The 22,823-nt window shown below is 44.5% G+C and overlaps 1 protein-coding gene across 4 annotated transcripts in view; it reads left to right on the forward strand.

The window, feature by feature from the left end:
* Nucleotides 1-5,658: 5,658 nt before the first annotated feature.
* LOC139349304 (voltage-gated potassium channel KCNC1-like) overlaps nt 5,659-22,823 on the forward strand; it is a 48,556-nt gene continuing 31,391 nt past the window's right edge. For 2 of the 4 annotated variants that reach the window (XM_070989941.1, XM_070989942.1), the window contains exons 1-2: nt 5,660-6,383; nt 14,101-14,788. In XM_070989941.1, coding sequence (XP_070846042.1) covers nt 14,168-14,788 — 621 coding nt within the window. In that variant the 5' untranslated portion in view covers nt 5,660-6,383; nt 14,101-14,167. Of the gene's footprint in view, nt 6,384-14,100; nt 14,789-22,823 lie in introns of all 4 variants that reach the window. The other 2 variants (XM_070989940.1, XM_070989943.1) reach the window with 2 other exon arrangements.

The raw sequence follows: 22,823 nt of genomic DNA on the forward strand, positions 1-22,823 counted from the left end.
ATTTAAGGACAGAGGCTGAAGAAGAGGCTCACCCACCATCCAGTTCAGGCTGGGTTTATGAGAAGAAGGCGAGTTGTTGTGATTGTTATGGGAAATGTATTGTTGTTAAAGACAATCACTATTTGTGATGCATTAAGATTTGTTGAATTTAGTTGTGTGACTGACTTAACGCTGAACTGGGAACAGCTCAGATTAACCTCACTGGAAATAAGCGTCCGGATGAGACTTGTGCCAGGGAAGTCCTGAGAGCCCACCAACAGTCTGTTCATTGTTGTCGTCCAACATTTGACAAAAGCATAGCGAGCATTTCCCGGGAATTTAGATGCATTTAACAGGGATCAAACTCTGAAGGGGTGGACATAATAACATGGACAGGAATACAGTTACACAACCCCTTCATCATCAGTAGTGAGTGTGTATGTGTGTGGGATACACAGCTGCATACAGGCCATCATAAACCTGGATACTCTTCCAGTCATTTATACAGAGAATTACCAGATTTCTTATCCCAAATAAGATCAAAACCAGGATAAAACTCAGAACCAGGATACCACAAATGTACACGTAAACATACTTGATAAGGGTGGGCTAAATATTAAAAATAATGCAAAATATTCAACAGCACCACAACCTACAGCCTCGTAAACGTCCGTGAAGTTGATTCAAAGCATTTAAAAATGTCTGAGAGCACGGAGCCTTTATTTACACGGATCCTATCAGTCGTTTCCTCTTTAAATATTTCCAGACATCATTTCCCAATATCTTATTCCCAGCAGACGGAGGCAGGTGTCCAAATCACGCAACATCCAATTTCCTCACTGGAGTGCTCTTGAGAGCTCAAAATCATTCGTTCGCTCTCACACAAGGCGTTGCCAACATTTTGTTCTTGCATTTCATTACAGTGTTATATAAAAATTTATATATCCTTTTTTTTTTTGTTTTTAGATCTTTGATGACTAGTTTGGTTCCCTGCTTGCCTTACAAGTCGTGTGTTTTAAAGAGTAAAATAAATAAAAATAAATAAAACATGTATCGTTACTACTACTTCTAAAACTCCTCACCAGCTCACTGTTTTTATGAAAGGGAACCTCTCCAGGTCCATCATATCCTAAATAAGACCAAAACCAGGACTGAAAACTGCAATACTAATATGCATGTCAGCATTCTCTGTGAGGGGAGACTGTACAGTGCAATGCAATGCAATCCAGCAGAAAAGTTGAATTAAGTATTTAGGATATACTGATGGACTCATGAATGATACTGCATTAGCTTTAGCTAGATGGACGTAATAAACTGCAAACTGGGTTTATTATGGAAGTTGTTTGCCACAAACCTTGACGGCCTTGAATTTCAGCATTATTTAGGGATCAATCGTCCTTTCATTTACAACTCATAGGTTGTTTACGAATGAAAAATAGAATTGTGGCTCAACATTTTGCATAGAGACTAAGAAACCGTAGCAATCAAAAATGGCTGAATAAGTATTAGGAAAGCAAAGGTTATGAATGGGGATGGGTTAAATGTTTAATGCAAGCAAACTTTTCAGTCAATACACTTCATTTCATTTGCTATAGCCTTTAGAAAAGTTATCTGACCTTTATGCAACATGAGAAACTGCTCAGAAGAAAAAACAGCAGATGAGGCTGCTGCCAGGGACGTCCTGTTTGACATGTCCCAGATGTGTTTTGCTCTGTCTCTCAAAATTTTACACCTGCTTAGCAACTATTACCAGGAAATCAGGACAACAGCACACAGTAATCAAACATTAAAAATTCAGACTGCCAGAAAAATGAGTCATAACCGGAGAGAACTTTTGTCGAAAACATGACTTTATTGTTAAGACATGCGATTTCTTAGAAATTGTGCAGAATTTCTGAGGCTGCCTGGTCATGAGTGTTGCAGGCATCATTCATCCACAGCTCCATCCGTCCCTGTGCTTCCTGTGTGGCTCCACGCTGTGATGGCTCACAGGCGAGCAGAACAGGACGCCTCTACTCAATTAGACATTGATGGCTAATTTAATCTTTGCTTAAACGAGCCCAAAAGATTATTCCATCCAATGCCTTCATAATGATTTTCAGGTCTATTATGATTTTATATGATATCACTGTTTGTATAAAACTGATCTGATTACAGCTGAAAAGATAACCAATGTTTTGGTTACAATCTCACGATAATAATTCTTAATTCTTGAATTAGTCAGGTAATTAGATACTGATTTGCAGAGACCATAGAGCCTCTGTAGAGACTGGTTTGCTGGAAATAACATGGCACTGCGTCCACTGGTTTAACAAATCTTATGATGGGATTGGAGGCATTTCTGCTGTTGCTAACAATTCAATAAAACGTAGCTAACAGTCTTCCATACTACTGCACATTGTCACTGCTAACATTTGTTGTGTGGTCTGTGGGTTTTACACGTGCAGCGTTGAACCAGCAGCTCTGCAGAGCTTGATTTGTGTGTCTTATATCGTTCTCATACCAAAACCAATTTCATATCCCCCGTGTGACCGCCTTCCACTGAGCATAAACTATGTTACAGACGTGAACATCGCTCTGGGTTTCATCTCTAAAGCGGCATTTTTCATTTCTGTCCACCAAGTCACTGGACACTGTTTCTGGATTGGTGATGGACAACATCAATACAGATTATTGAACCACCAGTTTCTCATTGTCAGTCAGTCTTTGCATCCTCAAGGCCAGCAACCCTTTGTGTTTACCCCACAGTACAGTCGCCATCTGTACAGTATCTGCTACAGGCTGTTTCTTGTTCCTTGCAATCCTTTTTCATTTGTATGATATATACAATGTTTTTTTGCCTACACATGTAATAATGAGACAAACAGTAACCGGCAATTGTGGTGAACTGGTGAGACAGATGTGCTCTTTTTTTCTCCGTCAGTGCGTGAGAATCTTCTTGCGACCACACAATGTCTCCTCAGGTCTGCTGCTCACTGCTTCCTTATGCATGAGCTGCACTATGCTGCCGCCAAGAGACGGACTGCGGATGTGTGTGTGTTGCCTATTGCTCGCTCTTAGGATGAACATTCAGTATTTATGCGGGTTGATGAAGAAACACTGTCAGCTACTTTCTGTGGATGACGTCCTGCTCATCTGTTCTGGTCTGGTGACGCTGAAGGTGCAATCACTTTTAGTTTGATGCAGACGAGGGGTGATTGACAGGCTTGTTGTTATTGGACATTGTCAACTGAACATGCAAATGCTGTATCTTAATTATCAGCTGATACTGAGCTTTGCCATAAATTGACTGTGATTGATGAGCGATATAACATGGAGTTCTTACTAAATAAATTCATAGCTAATCCATTTTTCGCCACGCTAGCAGCATGGCTCTATGGAAGGCAGTGTTAGTCTAAAGGTTGGTGGATCCACCGCTGTGCTCCAGACTGAAATATTTCTACTACAATGGGATAAATTGGCAGGAAATTTTGCCAATCCTCATGACTTTAATGACTTCCTGGCTTTTTCTCCAGAGCCACCAGCAGGTTGCTGAGTGAAAGGTCTTAACAACTATTAGGTGGATCGCTGTGAAATTTGCTCCCAGTATCAAGGTGCCTAGCTTGCAAATTCAGATAACTTTGGTGATCTCCCAAAATAAGATAACATTTTATTAATGGCCTATTAAAGAATAATATTGCTGGGGGTGAGACAAAAAACAGGTGATTGAAAAATGGTCAAATAATTGAGTACAGTGTTTTCCAATATTGCACACTAGATCTAAAAAAATCTGTATATGCATAGGCTTGATAGTAAAAGGTAAAGAATATGTAATATTAAAGAAAATATGTCACATTGCACAAAATATTGCATGATTTTGCATGCACCTGACTGTTCTTCTAGCACCATTATTAAGCCAAATTCCAAATCATCCAATACTTTGGTTTCTAACAAAATATCTGCAAAACCGCCAGTCCCATCATCCTCAGCTCTTTGTGTTCAGTGCTTGAAATAATAGCATGCTAACATGCTAAGCTAAGATGGTGACCCTGGTAAATATTACCTGTGGAGCACAGTATTGTAAGCATGATGTTAGCATTTAGCCTGTAGCACAGCAGTGCCTAATGACAGTCTTACAGAGCTGCTAGCATTGTCTTGTTGGTCTTGTTGGTCTATTACCTTTAACAAACTGTATGCTAAATAAACACTCCTGTAGACTTTGCCAGCGGGGTTCTGCCGCTTTAACAGCTTGAATTATCAAATTCTTCAGTGCAACACCTGTATAAATCTTGTGTTTCACTGCTCCTAGACGGTGCTGCAGGGGTTTGGGGGGGGTCGTAAATGAACAGGGGCTGATATAGTGTGGAAAAGAGTTATGCATTGTACAGACAGCAGCTCCAAATCTCATAGTGAAGGTATTGGTTGTAACTAGGTGCCTCAATATTAGACTTACATATGGAGAGAAACAGTTTTACATATGAGTGTTGCTCATGCTCGGAGTGGCTTACAGTGAACAGGTACAGGCTGAACGTCTCGCTCGAGGACTCCTGGAATCCAGAATAGCTACGGATCCACGCCTTGTTTGTATTCTTCACGCTATTAAGTCTCCCCGCTGACACGACGCCCACATTTTATGTGTCAGAATTACTGAAGCATATGCCTCACTTAAGAGATTAGTGTTTTATGAGTTACAGTAGGTCTTTTGAGAGAAGGTGGAGTATTTAGCACCGAGGAGCCTGACCTTTACGTTGTTTGACTTTATTCACATGATTTTCCTCCAGTCTGAATACATGCAAGCGAGGTGCATTGGAGGCTCTATAGACCTGAATATTGCCTGTAATCGCCTCAGCTTTGTGTAACAAATGTAATCTGTTTCTACACTTATCTGTAAACCTTTTTAATTTTTGAAACAGTTGATTCACAGTAACACACTCTTCTTTGTACTCGTTCTAAATGCTGCTTTAAAAAGTCCCATCTCACTGTGCCTCCCTTACTCATCCCTGTTCTGTCTGTGCCCTGCTCTTCCGAGAACATTTTGTGGTCTGAGAAAAATGCTACAGGCACCCGAGCTTAGCCTTTTGCCCTTTTACGGCTGTTGTAATTTTTATGAGGCGATGTTTGATGAGTTTCCTGTCCATAAGTGCATCAGCAACATTGCTGATCATTGTGGAAGTACAGTGAAAGAAGCTCACGCCACTGGGGCCCTTGGAAAAACTGCATCTGCAGTGCAAAATGCATCCAAATAACAAGTCGTTTTAACGTTCACGTTTTAACCTTACAGAGTTCCCAAAGAGGCTGAAATAATCTGGTGATATTTCTCCTGCGGCTTGTCGTGTCTGGAATTTAATTGAAATAGTGACATTTTTTTTTTTTTTTTTTTTAAAAAAGGTAAGATAGATAGAGAGCAAAGAGTGTCTCCTCCTCCTCCTCTTCCTCCTCTTCTTATTATCATTATGAAACATCTTACTCCAGACTCTGCCATATCATAACCCACCTGCTCCTCTGCTACCACATGACTGCTGATGTCAGCCAAGCCAGAGTCAAGGCTGGGAACCTGTAGACAAAATGGTGTTTGTGCGTCCGTCCAGCAGAGTGAGCATGTGTGGCCAATGTAGGCTAAGTGGGGAAGAGGGGGGGAAAGAGAGAGAGAGAAAAGCAACCAATTAAACAGATGCCAATAAATCAACACGATCTTTTCCTCTCATAGCTCAGCTGCGCGTATTTTTCACAGCATATGTATTTATGAAGTTCAGCGGCCATATGAGAAATTAGCCTCTGTATTCACCGGGGTCCTCCCACCCCTCTGTCTTGTTCTCTAATCCGCCCACATGTATCGTCTGAGGAAAAAAATAGTGCAGAAGGTGACGCTCCTCCAAAGGAACAGAGAGAGGCTCAGAGAGGGAAAGGCAAAGAGAGAGGTGTCTACAGGCTGCATCTCCATTGAAACATTTGGAAAGGGGAGACAGAGGAGGAAGAGCTGAATGGTAGCTACACCCTGCGCCTGGAAGCGTAGAGACACTGTAACAAAGGCTGGCAATTATTTTTGGCAATAACAAAGAGGTGGGAGAGGGGCTCTGAAATCGAGGGAAATAGGAAAAAAAAAGAAAAGAAAAGAGAAAAAGCGAGTTTTCAGAGGGACTTCTGCTTCATTTCATCCGAAAGACTCATCCCTTGCCATCATCAGCATGACCATAAGCTATAAGTAACATTACGGCAATAACGGTGTCAAAACGAGATTTTCAGCAACAGACGCGCGCGATCCTATTTTGATTTATTAGAATCGGTGGGAAAAAAAAAAGATCAACTGAATGCCTGCGAGAAACTGGATACTCTCTGAAATCATAAGAAAGAGCGATCTAACAAAGAAAACTACATTTTGATTGATCTTTAAGCTCGAACTCGAAACGAACCTGAACCAAAAGCAAGTGAGTATTAACCGTGTCTGTGTATATGTCTGTATTTTGGTGGCTTTATTCTGCGTTTATCCGTCTAATAACAGCATTTATTGGCCAGCTCCAAAAAGAAAGAAAAAAATAATAATAATACAGCGTCTAGCCTACATTCAACAAGTATCGTTTTATCCACAATAACTGCGAATTTTCTCCTGTAGCCTGTTTGTGTTCTGATCAATATTTGGCGAAATCAGACTGTGAGAATTGTTCAAATTGGAATCACAAACCTCTGAATTTCTAGTCTGATGTCTAGCTGCTGTGACACAAAGAGAATTGTACTTTTAACGCTGTCAGTTATTTTGATCCATTGATATGACGCCTTAACAAATTGTTCATTTTTATAATCCCTGACATTCCTCATTGCTCAAATGGTGGGTGTTTCCCCATCTACACTGCTAGATCAGAGCAGTTTCATGCCTCTGAGGGGAATGTGTGTATGTGTGTGTGTGTGTGTGCGTGTGTGTGTGTGCATTCCTCTCGGCATCATTTTATGTCTGTCTGCATGAGCAACTCTGTCCATGTGTGTGTTGCTTTGTGCATTTGTATGCATGCATTTGTTTTACTTGCATGCCCCCTCAGTGTGTGTGTGTGTGTTTTTGTATGTGTGTGTGTGTGTTGGTACAACGGTGTGGCAGCACTGGGTAAGTGTCAAGGCCTGAAATGGAGGTTTAATAAAGGAACCATAGGATGAGGGTGAAAGGGCCGACACACAGACATACTCATGAGAGAGGGAGGGGAGACGAAGGTGTGAGGAAGAGGTGGAGGGAAAGCAGCGGGGCGGCAGGACCACAGGAAGGACATAGTGTCACTGAGATCTCATCCAGGAAGTCTATGGGGGCAGTTAAACGTCTAGACGTGGTATTGTTCCCCTACAGCTCCTGCCACCACATCACCTATGCTCCGTCAACTTGCTCCATCTGCATTCCACTGCATTCCACACAAAGTCTCTAGCTTCATAACGCCTGTTCTTCCCTCACTTTCCAGCGCACGCCTCGCTTTTCCTGCCAACTGGCTCCAGCGTGCTCTTCCCCTACTCTGCCTCTCTTCCTCCATTTGCTGTCTCCTTGCTCACCCCCCCCCAATCCTGCATTATAAATACAGCTGTATCTACACGCTATTTTTAGATTGAGGGTAACCCAGAAAACACCCCTTCGATTTTAGCAAAAAAAAAAAAAAAAAACACACCAGAGATGGTGGCGTGCTGTCAGCGGATGTGATTGGTAGAGTAGTGATGGGGCACGAAAAAGGAGGGCGCTGCAGTTTAAGCAATAGCAGGGGGGGAGATAAATCTATTTTGAGGTTGTGATTGAATTACGCATCTGTCGTGTCCTGGGTGTGTGTGTGCGTGTTCTTGCCTCTGACCCTTCCTCTCTCCTTGACCACGATGCTCTCTCTCATCTTGCGTCTTCGCACCAGCTTCAGAGAACTTTCCCTCCCCGTCCTTCAACTCGAGCTGAGCCGGCCTTTTCAGGCCCTCTGTGTTTGCTATCCTTGACCTTGAGGCTCTCCTCGAGCTCACCTTTCAGCCTCCTCGCATCCCATTTGATCTCCTATCCTCTTCAATTTGTTTTCACACTGAAACCCAACTTCTCTTCCTCCTCCTTGGCTGCTGAGAGTCTAATTGGAGGCTTCCCTACCCCTCCTCTGTGTCTAATTGCTGGCTAGTTCACAGGTCAGGAGTCAGTGAAGTAATACCTCTTCCCTGGTCTTGTTTGTCTGTCTGTCTGGCCCCCGCTGCACCGCTGCATCATAATGGTCCTAATCGTGCAGGAAGGACAGCGTCATTAATTAGGAGCAGACAGGTTTAAATGACCTAAGAGAGAGTCGGGAGGTGTGGAGGTTAAAGCTATTTGGTCCTGATGCAAATTCTTTAAGAACCAGATTTGGAAGCTGAATACTGAGGGATATTAGCTCACATTTATCCAGGACCAAAAATAGAGTTCCTTCCCGACACGACACACTATCCCATGGCCTTTTTTCTCTCCCTGCACTCAGTGCTGTTTCAGGACTTTTCTGACCTCTCCTATACCAATCACCGCTGCTTGAAGGGAGCTTTAGTACTCTTCCATCGCTCCCTTCACCCTACATCAAGTCTCACCCAGTGGGCATATCTATCCCAAAAATCTCAACGTTTATCCTCCTGTGGGCAGGAGGGGTTTTAGTCATGGACACTGGCTGAGCTTTCAGAGCTCTATTACAGGCTTCATTTCTGTGAGTCTATTCCTGAAAATGGCCTTATGTATTAATCATCCTCAGCCAGCTAAAAGGAGAAAACCAGGAGCACATGATTCTTTTTTTTCTGCTCATAAAAAGTGGGCTGGAGGGGATCGTGGCAAGAGAGCAGCAGCAGTGGCTTCTGGGGGTGGGTTAGGGGGGGAGTTGATTGACCAATATGCACGAGGCTGAAGACCCCCGAGGGGGTGTTGTTGCTGCAGTATGTGTGGATTGGTCAGCCCCCGGAGATCTCCACGCTGGTGTTGCTGAGTAGAGGAGCTGCCTCTGGTAGACTGGCCATTTCCTCTCTGCTTCCTTAATTGATTGACTATTTAATTCATGTTTTGGGAATTGGCCGCTGGTGAGCTTTATTATGATGAGAAATACCTTGTCTTTTTCTCCTCTGTGTACATTAGCTGTCTCGGAGCTCTCTGCTTTTCTCTGCATACGCACCCTGTTTTTTTTTCCCTCCTTTGTCCATTCATGATATCCATATCATTTTCATTCTTATTCATCCGCCACCCTCCTCTCGTCACTACTGTCCTTGCAGTGCACACACCTTATCTGGCTCCTTCTCTCCTGGCATGGTTACACCTTGAGGTGCAATGACAATTCGAGGGGGGAGAGGACACTGTGTGGTGTGACACCGCACTAAAAGGGGAGGTGACCGCAGTGCTTTCACCGTGCTGCAGTCCCTCGCTTTCTCCTGTTGGGGTCTCCTCAACACTGGGGAGTGTATTCGAGAGGAGAGGAGAGGGAGATAAGGAAGAGAAGAGGGGGGAGAGGAATGAGGAAAGGAGGGAGGGAGGGAGGTGATATGGGTGGAACAGTGTGAAGCCTTGTGGTTACATCCTTTGATGAGGTAGCGGGTGGGAAAAAAATGGCTGCGCACCAGAAACACATACGTAATTCATGCTATCTCTCTCCCTGTCTCTCTCTCTGTCTCTCTCTCTCTCTCTCTCTCTCTCTCTCTCTCTCTCTCTCTCTCTCTCTCTCTCTCTCTCTCTCTCTCTCTCTCTCTCTCTCTCACACACACGCACACACATGCACACACATGCACACACACGTGCTAACATAGATTACACACTTGCCTGCAAAGCCCTCCTTCTTCCCCAGTGGTACATTTGCCACTCAACACAACTGTATGTCTATTTTACCTCCCTACACTTGTTTTCCTTCCTCTCCTCCTCTCCCTCAATCTCACCACTGTTTCCCTTCCTGTTATTGGTATTCAGGACACCCCCCCCCCCCCCCGCCACACAAACACACCTTTACCTTTTCTCCCTCAGGTTTTCCCTTTTCCATTTTCTCCACGATCTCACAGTCTCCTCTCCTCTCTCTATCTCCTCCACCATACCCACCTCTCCCCCCTACTCTTTGCATCCTTTTCTCTCCTTGTCCATCTCATCTCACTCCCCCATGTCTCCCCCTCTACCCCTCTGTGATTGGTAAAGGTTTTTGCTTTTTCTGCCAACTGCTGGGTCTGTTCCGCATAGTCAGCACTCCTCCAAATTTCTCCCTTGCTTGTCTCCCTCTCTCTTCCCCTCTCTCTCTCTAGTGTGTGCTCTCCTCCCCTCCCCCCGGTTACTGCTGCTGGTACCTCACAGTCAATGCATCCCATAATCCTGTGCTCCCTCCCCCTCTTGCTGCAGTGTTTCTGCTAATATATATTAGCGTCAGTGCAGCCTTCGTGCACGAACCTTCGTGCACACGCTCTCTCTCTCTCTCTGCCCCATTCTTTCTACCTATCAGCTCACTGCAGAAATCATCTCCTCTCCATAAAGCTTCCTAATGATTGAGCCTCATTTCTTCGCATTTCTTAGCCTGTTTGTTGCAGCCAGGTGAGAGTGTGCGTGTGTGCGTCTCCCTCCGTGCCCCCTCCCTCCCGCTTTCCTTCCCCTTGTGCGTGTGTGTGCAGTGGTGAGGCAGTAGTAGCAGGGTGGCGCAGGACATGGTGGCCAAGGCAGGAAATGCTGCAGCAGAGCGAAAGAGAGGTGGTGGAGGAGATTGTTTCTCCTCTCTGCTCCTCTGCCTCCCCCCTCCTCCCGCTTCCCACTCAGTTTTTAGCCTCTTCCTCATGCTTTCTGCCTTCCTTCTCACCTCTGCGTTTTTTTTTTCATCTCCACTGGATCTTCCTCCATTTTATGGCCGACGCTCACCTTCTGTAGCTTCAGTTCCCCCCTCCACATCTCTCCTCCTCATGCTACACCCCCCCCCCCCCGTGCTCTAGTGCTTTTTTTTTTTTTTTTTTTTGCTGAGGCTGGCTCTTAAAGAGATGTGCTTACCTCCCCCATTTTAAGCTGAAACCCACAAACTGCGGAAATTCGCCTGAAATGCAACTAGGAAGCTTTGAAGTCACATGCCCTGAACTCATTAGTCCTACTTTCACTCGAACTTCAAAACTGTAAAACCTAACTGTGTCATTAGTTCTGAGGAACGGTGGGAAGACCCTAACAGCACCCCTTCCCAATTGACCTCCAAACTTGATTTAATGCATAAAAGAATACTTAAGTAAAATTTCAAAATCAATAAGCTCACCACACATGAGTCAGAGTGAACAAAAAGGCACTTAGCCACAGTTACAGACTTGTGGCTGTCCGTGTATAAAATATTCAGCAGTTCACCAATAAGACACAGCTGCCTATGAAGTAGAAGTCGCAGAGTTACACAGTGAAGAGAAAGAAATCATCATCTAAGGGATGAAAAGTTTCACAGTGAGATCATAAGAGCTGCTTCTGCAAAGTTTAGCATCCTGTTAGAGGGAGTTTGTCCCAGAGAGAGAAAGCACCGCTGTCCATGGTGCTGAAATATAATCCATCCCACAACACAAGCAGTCCCTGCTGGAGAGCCCGCCAGGACAAAGCTGACTCTCGACAAAGATCTTTTTACACTCTCCCTGCCTGAACTCACTTCCAAACTGTTTGGTTTTATGTGTCACTGCAAGTTATTACTCAATTAACTTAGTCCTGATTTCCCTTTATTTTTAGAGTTTTCAGCTACAGAGATGCAGACTAAACTACTTTGGCAGAATGATGCAGTACAACTCAAACTCATGAGTCAAGCAAGCAGATTTGATGCTCCTGCAGTTAACACTGCAGAGAGAAACACACAAGATGCATACATTTTGATTTTTGTTAACTGTGCACAAGATTTGTGCCTTACATTTCCAAACTCTGACTGCATACTCATGCAATAGCCTTTGTCTTAGCAGTTCTTACCTGAGTGTTGTTAAGTCTTTTTCCAGGTTCTTCAAAAATGGAAAAAAGCACAAATTTCATACCAAAAACAAAGTCTAAATAAAATCAGCAAAACAAAGAAAGTAAATGTCAGTGCAAGCTCTGAAGAGAAAAGAGAGAAAGCAAACTTTTCCACGAACCAAAAGTTGTTTCTGCAGATTAAAAAGTGCAGTGAAATGAAAAAACAACAGAGTAAACACTAATAAAAAGTGAGTATGAAAGAAAGACTGCAGTGTCCTACACAGCAAGCAAGTAGTCTGAGGGGGAAAGAGGAGGAGAGAGTTGACCCAAAGTGCGGGACGCCTACTTTGGGAAGGAGAAAGAATGGGACATGGCGATGGGACAAGGAGGCAGAAATGGAAGAAAGATGCATCAGAGTAAAATGCAATAAGGAGGGAGGACAGAAAGAGCCCAAGTGAAGAGAAAGAATGAGAGAGAGGTGTGTGTGTGTGTGTGTGTGTGTAAGTGTAGGGAGGGGGGCACTGGATAGGAATAAGACCGTGTTGTGAGAGGAGGAAGAGGAGGAAGAAATGAAGCCCCGATTCTCCTCCTTCAATGAAATGTGATCCCTTTATGCGGAATGTGAGAGCGAATGAGGGAGAGAAAGTGAGGCAGAGAGAGAGTAGTAGGAGGGAGAGGGGGAGGGCCAGTGAGAGCTCACAGGAGAGGAGCGGAGGGGGGAGGACGAGGAGGAGGAAGAGGAGGAGGAGAGTGGTGCATTTCTTTGAATAGAGGAAAAGGTTAATAACATAGATACAGTGCACGTATGGGCTTTTTCTTTCTGCTGTGAACGTGTGTCTTTTCTGAAGCATCGTGAGCCCCCCCCCCATGATGGAGAGGCAGCTTGCGGGCGAATAATCTGACCTCGCTGGGAGAAGGAGAGAGAGGGAGAGAGAGAGAGGGAGAGAGAGGGAGAGCAAATAACTCTGGCTTTTTACTGCAGCAGAATTCATTCACTTTTATAGTGCACTCTCCTTTTCGATGCTCTTCCACCTCCCCCCATACACTCGCTCTTCAACCCCCTTCTTCCATTAATAGGGAAGAGACAATATTACATGAGCTGTTCACTGTATGAGTGTGCTGCATTCACTTTCTGTCCCCCTTTTCCCTCCACATCCCCTCTCTCTCTTTTCTCCCCCTTTGTTTTCCTCATTGTTCTGTCCTCTTCGATTCTTCCGTAAAAAAATCTGATTAATGGCCTCCTCCTCCTTCTCCCAGCCTCCCCCCTCTTTAACTCTCTCTCTCTCTCTCTCTCTCACCCTCTGCATGTCTTAACACACCGTACACACACACACACAGTGCATGGGAGAAGTGGCAGAGGGAGCATTGACATAATTGTGCATCGCATGAATCTCAGTGCGGTCGGAGGGGGCTGCAGCAGTGTGTGTAGCACGCACATAGGCTGATTGAGGAGATCTAACATTAGTACGGACACCACACTCTCGGGAGGCAATTAACACACTCACAAACACACACACACGGTGCTGCGCCACCCTACGTCAGAGAGGCATTCTCAGTGAAGGGGGAAAGAAGAGGGGAGATGGATCCCCAGTTTTCTCCCATCTTTCTGTCACTCTCTCCCCCCTCCTCACACACTGTTGGCAGCCTGGGCAAGGAAAAGAGCAGGGCTGTTGCAGGTGGGGAGTGATATGTGTGTGTGGGGGGGGGGGGGGGGGGGGGGGGGGGGGGGGGTGTCTCACAAGACTTACAGCAGCCTAATTAGGGAAAGGATTGTGAATGGACACTGACCTGAGCATCGACCAGATCAATTCAGAGATTGTCAGCTCGAGCAGAGCACACAATGATGCTTGGAATAATAGCTCAGTGGAGGGAATAAGGGGTGTAACAGTGCCGGGACCCTCGTCCCATCACTAGACTATAGGGCATCTTCTCATCACTGGGGTGTCAACAAATCAGCCTGTGAGGATGCTGACTCATGAATGTGCTCCAAACCACCTGTTTTGTTGCACTAAATAAGTTGAAGGCATCTTTGTGCGCCAGGATGTGTTAAAAGCAACTTTGCCAGCCTTCATTTTCATGCCACTCCCCCCTCACCCCTTCCTGTAGCCCACCGCACCTGCACAAGGTCATTCTGTGCCCCTCCATCCGCTGATTATCAAGTGAATGATTGTACATACAGCTGGTGTTAGCGTGTGGTTCTTCGTTTGTATTGCAATGTTGATAATCCACATCTATGTCTCCCTTCTGCTAAAATTTCTGCCCTTTTTCTCTCCCCGCAGACTCCTCAGACTCCTCCTACCTCCTCCCTTCGGTTTCTCTCATCCTCTCCCTCCCCCCCGGTCCTCTATGCTCAGTTCGGTGTGTGTATCCTCTTTCAAAGGGCGCAAGGGTGGGAACAAGTCGTCCAACAAAGCATGTTACAGCGCAGACATGACTTGTCCGTCGGAAAGCGAGAAAATCGTGATAAACTGCGGGGGGGTGCGGCATGAGACCTACCGGAGCACCCTAAAAACGTTGCCCGGTACCCGCTTATCGTGGCTCACCGAGCCGGACGCGTTCAGCAACTTCGACTACGACCCCAAATTAGACGAGTTCTTCTTCGACCGCCACCCGTCAGTGTTTTCCTTCATCCTCAACTATTACCGCACCGGGAAGTTGCACTGTCCCAACGATGTGTGTGGCCCCCTGTTCGAAGAGGAGCTGGCCTTCTGGGGCATCGATGAGACGGACGTAGAGGCGTGTTGCTGGATGAATTACCGGCAGCATCGGGATGCGGAGGAGGCGCTGGACAGCTTCGAGACTCCAGAACCGGACGCGCCGGACGACGACCCGGCGCTTGGCGGTGCGGATGGGGACTTGAAAAGACTGTGCATGCAGGAGGACGCGAGGAAAGCTGGCTGGTGGAAAACCTGGCAGCCCAAAATATGGGCACTGTTTGAAGACCCGTATTCCTCCAAATATGCCCGGGTGAGTTACCGTCTCTCCTGGAGGGGCCAACTTGTGTCTGCACTGTTGCATGTTCTGCCTCATGATGTCTCAGAGCTCTGCTTGAGCCATGCTAAGTTTTCAAAACTTTGATTTAAAAAAAAAAAAAAAAAAAAATGTTCTGCCCACATCATCATTGCTGATAAAACCAGTTCTTCATAATTGCCTGCAGGCCACTGACTGTCGGTATATGTGTCATCCCTGACAGTATATCTTGTATTAAGTAGCAGGATATAGACTTACTGGTATTGAATAATTAATGCTGATAGCATAGGGGAAATGGAAAATGTATGGCAGCTATATCTATTGGTAGATGGGTACTAGTTGATATAACAACCAAGGTTTTTGTCAGACACATCACCACCGTATCATATACTTGATGTATGACATGTTTCAGACCAGCTGGATTCACACTGAATACCGTTTTTTATTGCTATCATAATTCCTATCGCCGTATTCTGCTACTTGAACAGGTTTAATACATGTCTGCTTCCAAACGCAGCATCCGCTGCGCTTCCTGCATCCAAACGCCTTCATTAGGTCGTATTTGTCCGTTTACGATGCACATCAGTGCGCCGTATTTCATGTTAGTCTTATTTATCGTAGCACCGTCCTGAGGAGGCTCAGTCGACACTGAATCGTCAGTGTTGAGGTGCATGTCTTTGCCCACATTTGCCCTTGGTAGTGCTACAGTCTGCTGTGGTTTTTTCCCTTTTTTTTTTTTTAACCAGTCTCCCCTGTCCCAGTTGAATGCTACATGGCTTTTACGCACGGGCTTTATTGCCGTTACGCATAACTTGCTTCAATGCTGGAATAGCCTTTATTGTTTTCATGTAAATACTTAATGATTTCGCCCTTAAAAGCAAACGTTTGATGGCATTTGATCATACAGGTGTAGAGTAACAAGTACTCCTGACAATGTGTTTGATCTGTGGCACATGAAAACAGTTACAGTGGGTTTTGGTTCTTTTTTTCTCAGACCCTCCAGTTACAGACGAATCCAGCTGCTTGATCACAGCTGCTTTGATTTGTGTTGTTTTGCAAATCCAGTGATAGAGTTTGATCATCCTTGTCTTGCGCCCCGTGTGTGCTTTTATTAGTGCTACTTTTCTGCACTGGGGGTGTCTGAGGACCCGTAGATACTGTGAATGCATGCATCCTGTAGGTGCACATGCAAAACCAGACAGTCAGCAGACAACTGCAGTGTCCAATTCATGTCATCACCCCGAAAACAGCTGAATGTCTGTGAAAAAAACAAACAAACACAAATCACTGCACACTCAGCAATATATGCTGTATCTACAATCTGATAGACAATGCTGCACACACAGGCTCTTACCCTCTATTTCCAACACACACACACACACACACACACACACACACACACACACACACACACACACACACACACACACACACACACACACACACACCTTTTCTGCCACTAGGTATAGATCTACATACCCGGATCCACTTCCCTTCAAAGGAAGAGGAAAGTTATCGGGCCATGACGGACAGATAGTCTGGTTCAGGCCACCTGATCCGCCTCTCTGGACTTGGGATCAGGCAGGAAGTGCTTCTCTAACTGTCACTCTCATCCTGATCGAATTGATTTCTTCACCATCCCACCCCTCTCCACCTCTCCTCCATGCAACAAAACAGCTCATAGTGGTGGAATAGGTCTTTGCAGAATGCCCAGATGTTGCATGAGAGGGAGACAGCTTCAGTGTTTGGATTCTGTACATAAACAGAGGTGGATTCGGTACTGAATTGTCACACAGTAAGAGGAGCATTGGATTGCAGCATTGGATTCAAGTTACTGTACCTGCTGCCTAGATGCTGGAATGCTGTTTATTATGTAATGTACAGTTTTACACCACATCCGCCGGTTGCAGTGGCCAAGATCTCATGAATCATACAAAAACTAACATTCATTAAATGTAATGGCTGCAGATGGAGGTGCTTGTGATGCCACGGTGGGGTTATGCAGAGTACAGAGCAGGTACATGGTGGGATTCATTTCAGTGGCTGCACAATTCAGGTTCTATTTGTGGGTGAACGCAGCCCCATTTTGCTCTTTAGGTCTGATATGCCAGCGCTATACGTCAAACAGCGTTGTGACCCAGATCACTTTTCGTTTTTTTTTTTTTTTTTTTCCACCCTCGCTCTTTCTAAAAGTATCCCGTCCGACATGGCAGAGCCTTTTGGTCTTTTGGTCCTAAGAGATGCAAATTACATGTGGAGAGAGAGAGAGAGAGAGAGAGAGAGAGAGAGAGAGAGAGAGAGAGAGAGAGAGAGAGAGAGAGAGAGAGAGAGAGAGAGAGGGGCTAGGACAGAAGAAAATGAGATGCTGATGTGGAAATACATCGAGACATATGAGAGAGAGACAGAGGCAGGAAGATGGAGACGAGAGGAAATAAAGGGAGACAGGAGGAGAGACGTTACTCTAATGTTTTAAGGGGGTTTTGTTTGCATGGCTCTGATGTAACGCATCAGCAATCAATGTTTTGATCAGAACATTCGACACGCATGCAGGGCTTTAGAAAAGAAAAGAAAAAAAATCTCGCCTCCCTCTTTGCCCGTGATCGTGTGAGGCTCGCTCGTGGATCTACCGTAGTGGCACACACGCTCATGTACAAACACACACATGCTGGTGTCTGTGCTGGATTTTCTGCTGCAGTAGACACGGGAGAGAGGAGGGAGGGAGCAGTAGAGGAAGAAAAAAGAGGTGGAGGGGTTGGTGGGAGTGAGAGGGATAGACAGAGCGAGGGAAATGGAGAAGGGGTGAGATAGTGGAGAGAAATAGAGGGAAAAGGGACTGCAAGGGGAGCCTGAGAGGGACACACAGAGGGAGAGAGAGGGAGACGAAGAGGAGGAAGAGGGCTTTTTGGCATAAACAGGGAGGAGGTGACAGCCACGGAGTGAAAGATGTTGCACGATGGGGGTGGGGACCCTTGTCTTTGCATCTTCGATTATCTGTGCAGGCTCACGCCACGCAATCTTCCTACCCTGGCCCTCCTGCCTGCCTATTGATTGATAATCGATTGATTATCCTTTCTTTTTGTCTGTTTTTAAAGCCATTCTGTCTTTCTCTGTCACTTATAATCTGACAGTGCTTACAGGAACTGTGGGACGTAAACACAACTGTTAACCCCTTTAGCAAAATTTATGGATGTATATGTTTCTGTTTGATTAGGTGTTATACAATGCGATTTGCATCTGATTTCTTTATTGATCTGTGTCTGGTTAACATAGATAATTGCAGCTAAGATGACATGGAGCTGTTCTATCGTGTTTGACAGATCTTGGCTCATTGTTTCCCCTTTGTTTAAGGCTTTTTCTTAGTATTTTATACTGCTTGACTTACAATGATCCTAATTTCATAACCAAGAATCCACCAGTATCATTGAACGGTGGTTATTGTTTTGTCAGTGTTTTTATGTGTTATTGAACCTGAGGTAATCTAATTTAATGTAATCACTTATCACTCTGCAGATTAAATATTTGGCGTTAAACTAAGAGGAAGACAGTATTGTTTGATGGTCATTGTTACAAATTAGGCCTTAAGATATGGGATCATTTTGGAAAAATGAAACAGTACAAACACTGAAAGGAATATTAAAAGTTTCATTGTTGTTGAATATATCAAGTATAAATTACACATAGATATATAAAGAAAAAAGCTTCATCGGTCCTGGAAAGTCTGTATGAAGGAGGTGAAGCTGAAAGAATGTGACGTACTGCATGATAAGAAATAGAAGTGTGAGATGCAGAATTTTGTAAAAGCTGCTTTCTTCTCTTAAAAGAAGTACTTACCAGATTTCAGCTGTATATAATTTACTGCTAACGATCTGGATGTTGTCCTGTACTGTAGTCCCACTGTCCCACAGGTTCAGCTGTGTTTTGGTGACTTCCAGTTTTGCACCAGAAGGGCACAGTTGTCTTTGTCAGCAATCTCCTGACAACGCGCCATTTGTAGCTCAGCATGTACAAGATGCCCCTTTGCCCCCTCCAAATCGGACATTGTGTGCCTGTATTTGATTCGTTTTCGGGGGAGCGGTGCTGTGTCCAGAGCCCCCCTCTCCCTGAAGGTCATGCCTTGTGGTCCATTGTTTGCTATTCTTTTCCACTGTGTTCAGCGCTTGAGCGCACAATGCTCTCATAAACACAAATGTGACCTGCCAATGTGCTGGACGGACTCAGAACAGGTTGTCTCCGGGTAGAAAATCCCTGTGGTGGACAGAAATGTAAAAAAAAAGGTATTGATAGGCATCAGTGTATATATAGATACGGTGTTGGGTGAAAAAAAAAGATAGCCTAGACAAGGATTTGGGTAGCATTACGGTTTGTGTCTGGGACATTGTATCCCATTTTTAGGGGAAAGGACCTTTTGACTGAGAAGATGAGTTCTGTGTGAGTTTGCAAAGACAAAAGTGAGGTTTTTACGTGTCTAACGTCTCATTCTCAATAAAACATGTTGTCCTCTTTTGATTTTAACCAGTATCAGACTCATGTTTACTATATACTAGGTCACTTCTAATTTTGAATAGTCTTGTGAGATTTTTTTGCACTAGTTTGGTTTGCCCCAGAGCCATGTAGTTCCACGCACAGTACCTCCCAACTGTGACCGGCACTTAATGGGACCTGTGGTCAAACACTGGACTGTATACATTACCTTGTCCCTCTGGTATTTGTTGCGTATACCCATTATGCCCAAGGGAGGGTTAACATCACAGCAAACCACTATTATCTGCATCTCACCCTACAGCTGCAACAAAGACATCCTTCTCCTGAGTGGACAAACATTCTGTTTTGAACCTCAAAGCTTTAGCTTCCCTCAGCAGTGTCCCGGTGATGTGAAATAGAGATGATTTCCCCCTCCTTTAATGATGCGCTTTTATGAACTGAAAGGTCTTAAGTGCATTGAATTAAACATTTCCTTTCAGTAGTAGGCTTTGGTGTTCCAAGGCGTTTACATTCAAACCCCTGACCCTGCTGCCAGGCCTATTTCCCACTTCCATTCTTGTTCCTTTCCCTGTGGGCTGCATCTGAAAATAGCAAAGAGAGGGAAAGGAGGCCTTAATTTCATTCGCTGGTGGCAAATCTATTCCTCCATTACTGGTGAGAAGATGAGCCCATGTGCTTGTATGACCATTCTACACACAAACAATGCCTGCAACCAAACCAAACCTGTCTTGACAGAGAAAAAAAAGGATGGAGGGTGTTATTATAAGGTGCTCACCAAGTTTATTAAGGTAAACTGTTGTCCTCAAGCAGTAGCTGCTGTCAGAGGTGTGATAATTAGTCCGCCTGCCTTTCCTGTGCCTGCAAATGGTAAATGTATCTTGTGCTGTTTCAATTTTCCCTGACAAGGTTTTGTACCGCAGGCCTTCTCGTGTTGTGATCACATCCTCGGAAGTCACAGTCCATCTCTTTGCTGCCTTGAAACTTAAGCGCTGTCTGTTGGTGATATGTACTGGATAGATGCTTGATGTCTCATAACAAGGGCAGAGACATGATCCGTGTGTTAAGTAAATGAGAGGCTCTTTAAAGGGGCGAAAACAGAAAAACAGCACTGTTTGATTTGGACTTTCTTTGCAGTATTAATATGAGACTGTATTTATTGGTTGTGAATATATTTTTCTTTCTTAGTTGTAGCGTTAGTTGAAGTCTCGCTGACAGAACTGATACCACTTTTGTGTCTGCGCTGTAAATATGAAGCCACAGCCAGCAGTCGGTTAGCTTAGCTTAGCACAAACACTGGAAACGGGGGGAAACAGCTAGCCTTGCCTTAATTGGAATTTGCCATTTGAAGGAGGGAGTGTACCGCACCATTTCTTGTCTGGGACTAGTAACTTTGTGGACTCTCCTGGTTTCCTGGCAACTTCTCAGAGGCAAGAAATGGTAGCACACAACCGAATGTGTAGAGCGTCATTTTTACACAAAAGAGACCTAACGAGTTAATTAGTGAGCTGGTAGACAGCTTTGATCCCAGTAAGCAGAGCTATGCTAACCCCTTCCAGCTAAACTAAGCTAACTGGCTGCTGGCTCCAGTTTCATATTTACCGTAGAGTGGTATTGATCTTCTCATCTAACTCTTGGCAAGACAGCGAATAAGCATATTTTCCAAAACATGAACTTATTGCTTTTAAGTCTCGCATTACATTTCAGACAGAATCATTTAACATATGTGATTATGCTGCAAAAATTGCCCCCCCATCGCTCCAAATACCTTTCTTCTGCTCTTAATGTCCTTCTCAGCCACCTTCCTCCTTCTCCTCCTCTGCCTCAGTCCATTTAGCCATGCTGGTTAAGTGCTGAATCAGTGCTCCACACCACCGTATGGACAGTCAATTAGTTGGACCTTGTGGTAAACCCTGGACACTTTGCTCTTATGCTGCGGGAACGAAATGATTCAGGACACTGGCATTGGTTGAGAGCTTGCATGGTGCCAGAGCCGATTATAATGGTGGGAGTCTGAATTCTCTAAATGGGGCAAATCTTGTCAAATCACACGAGAGAGCAGTGTATTGTGTACTACCACACAGACCGCCGCACGCGTAAGCACATGTAATTGTAATTGCGTGCTGAATCAAAAGTCCTTTCACTGCATCAAGGTTGTCAATTATTCATAAGAAATATCCAGCACACACTGTAACTAAAGACTTAATGTGGTATAGAAACACATTTACCCACTTCCATTACAACATGCATCTTACATTTGACCCCGTCAAACACCTGGCCGGACATAAATCACTCTCAGTACACTCACCTTTTACACACCGGCCGGTACTCTGTAAGTGTAGCTGTCCATAAACCATTCTGCTGAGCGTTCACACTTATGGCACACAGATAAATCACTTCATTTGACACGCCTCCACATGTAACCCCGCAGATCACTTTCACACACGTGAATGTTCCAAGAACACGCGTTCAACTAAGATAGACTAACTGAATGTTAATTAGCTGACAGGTGACTTAAAAAAAAAGAAGCTTTTTTATTAGAAATAACATAAATAACATTTGAGAGGTTTGTACCAGAAAATAATTTTTGCCTAATAAATAGCTTAAAGGACCAGTGTGTAGAATTTACAGTGTTCTAAACCAGGCTGATTTTTGTCCATTTTGAATCTGAAAATGTGCAGTTCACCATCACATAAACGAAACACACAAAAAAATCACTCAAACAATCAACTAGTCATCAGAACAGTCGCTGATTATTTTTCCTGTCAATCAGCTAATCGATTAATCTACTAATTACTTTAGCTCTACTGAGGACAATTTTCTTGATTACTGTTTTATCCATAAAATGTCAGAAAATAGAGACAAAGAGTCTAAAAACAGAAAATGATTCAGTTTACCATCATAGAAAACCAGCAAATATGCACATTTAAGAAGCTGAAACCAGTGGAGTTTTGGTATATTTGTTTAACGAATGAGTTAACTGATGATCAAATATGCTGCTGATTTGTCCTCCTACTGAATAAATCACACACGACTAATCTGCCCATGGTTACTGCGTTGTTGTTAAGGCATCTGTCTAACAGCTTTGTCAGCGTCTAAGCGTGATTGGCCACGTGTCGTCACCCTGTGGCACTTAAACAGTCAAACTGTATCCCTGCTCATTCCCTTGGAAAATGACATTGGAGGGCGTCATTCCTGTGTGACCATCTGTTTCCTTGTGATTGTCCCTCCTGTCCAAGTGGCAGCGGAGTGGAGGCAGAGCGAGCGACTGCTTTAAATGGAAACGTGATCAAGAGTGTGGCAGTGTGGAACAGTCAGATTCGGGAGTGGATCTGGATGGAAATGTATCGGAATGTCCCGTGGAGGTTTGTTGAGATCAGGACACTCTCGAAAAATTCTGCTGTTTCCCAACTCAGTGTTTTTTTTTGTTGAACCCTTAGGAGCAGCTTGACAGAGAAAGCGTTTAGTACATGTGGTCCCAGGATGTTTTATTTTCTTTTTATGATGGAGCTATGAGGTAGATTATGACAATTACTGAAGCACAGAGGGACAA

The sequence above is a fragment of the Chaetodon trifascialis genome, chromosome 21 (genome assembly GCF_039877785.1).
Source record: "Chaetodon trifascialis isolate fChaTrf1 chromosome 21, fChaTrf1.hap1, whole genome shotgun sequence".
Classification (NCBI taxonomy): domain Eukaryota; kingdom Metazoa; phylum Chordata; class Actinopteri; order Chaetodontiformes; family Chaetodontidae; genus Chaetodon; species Chaetodon trifascialis.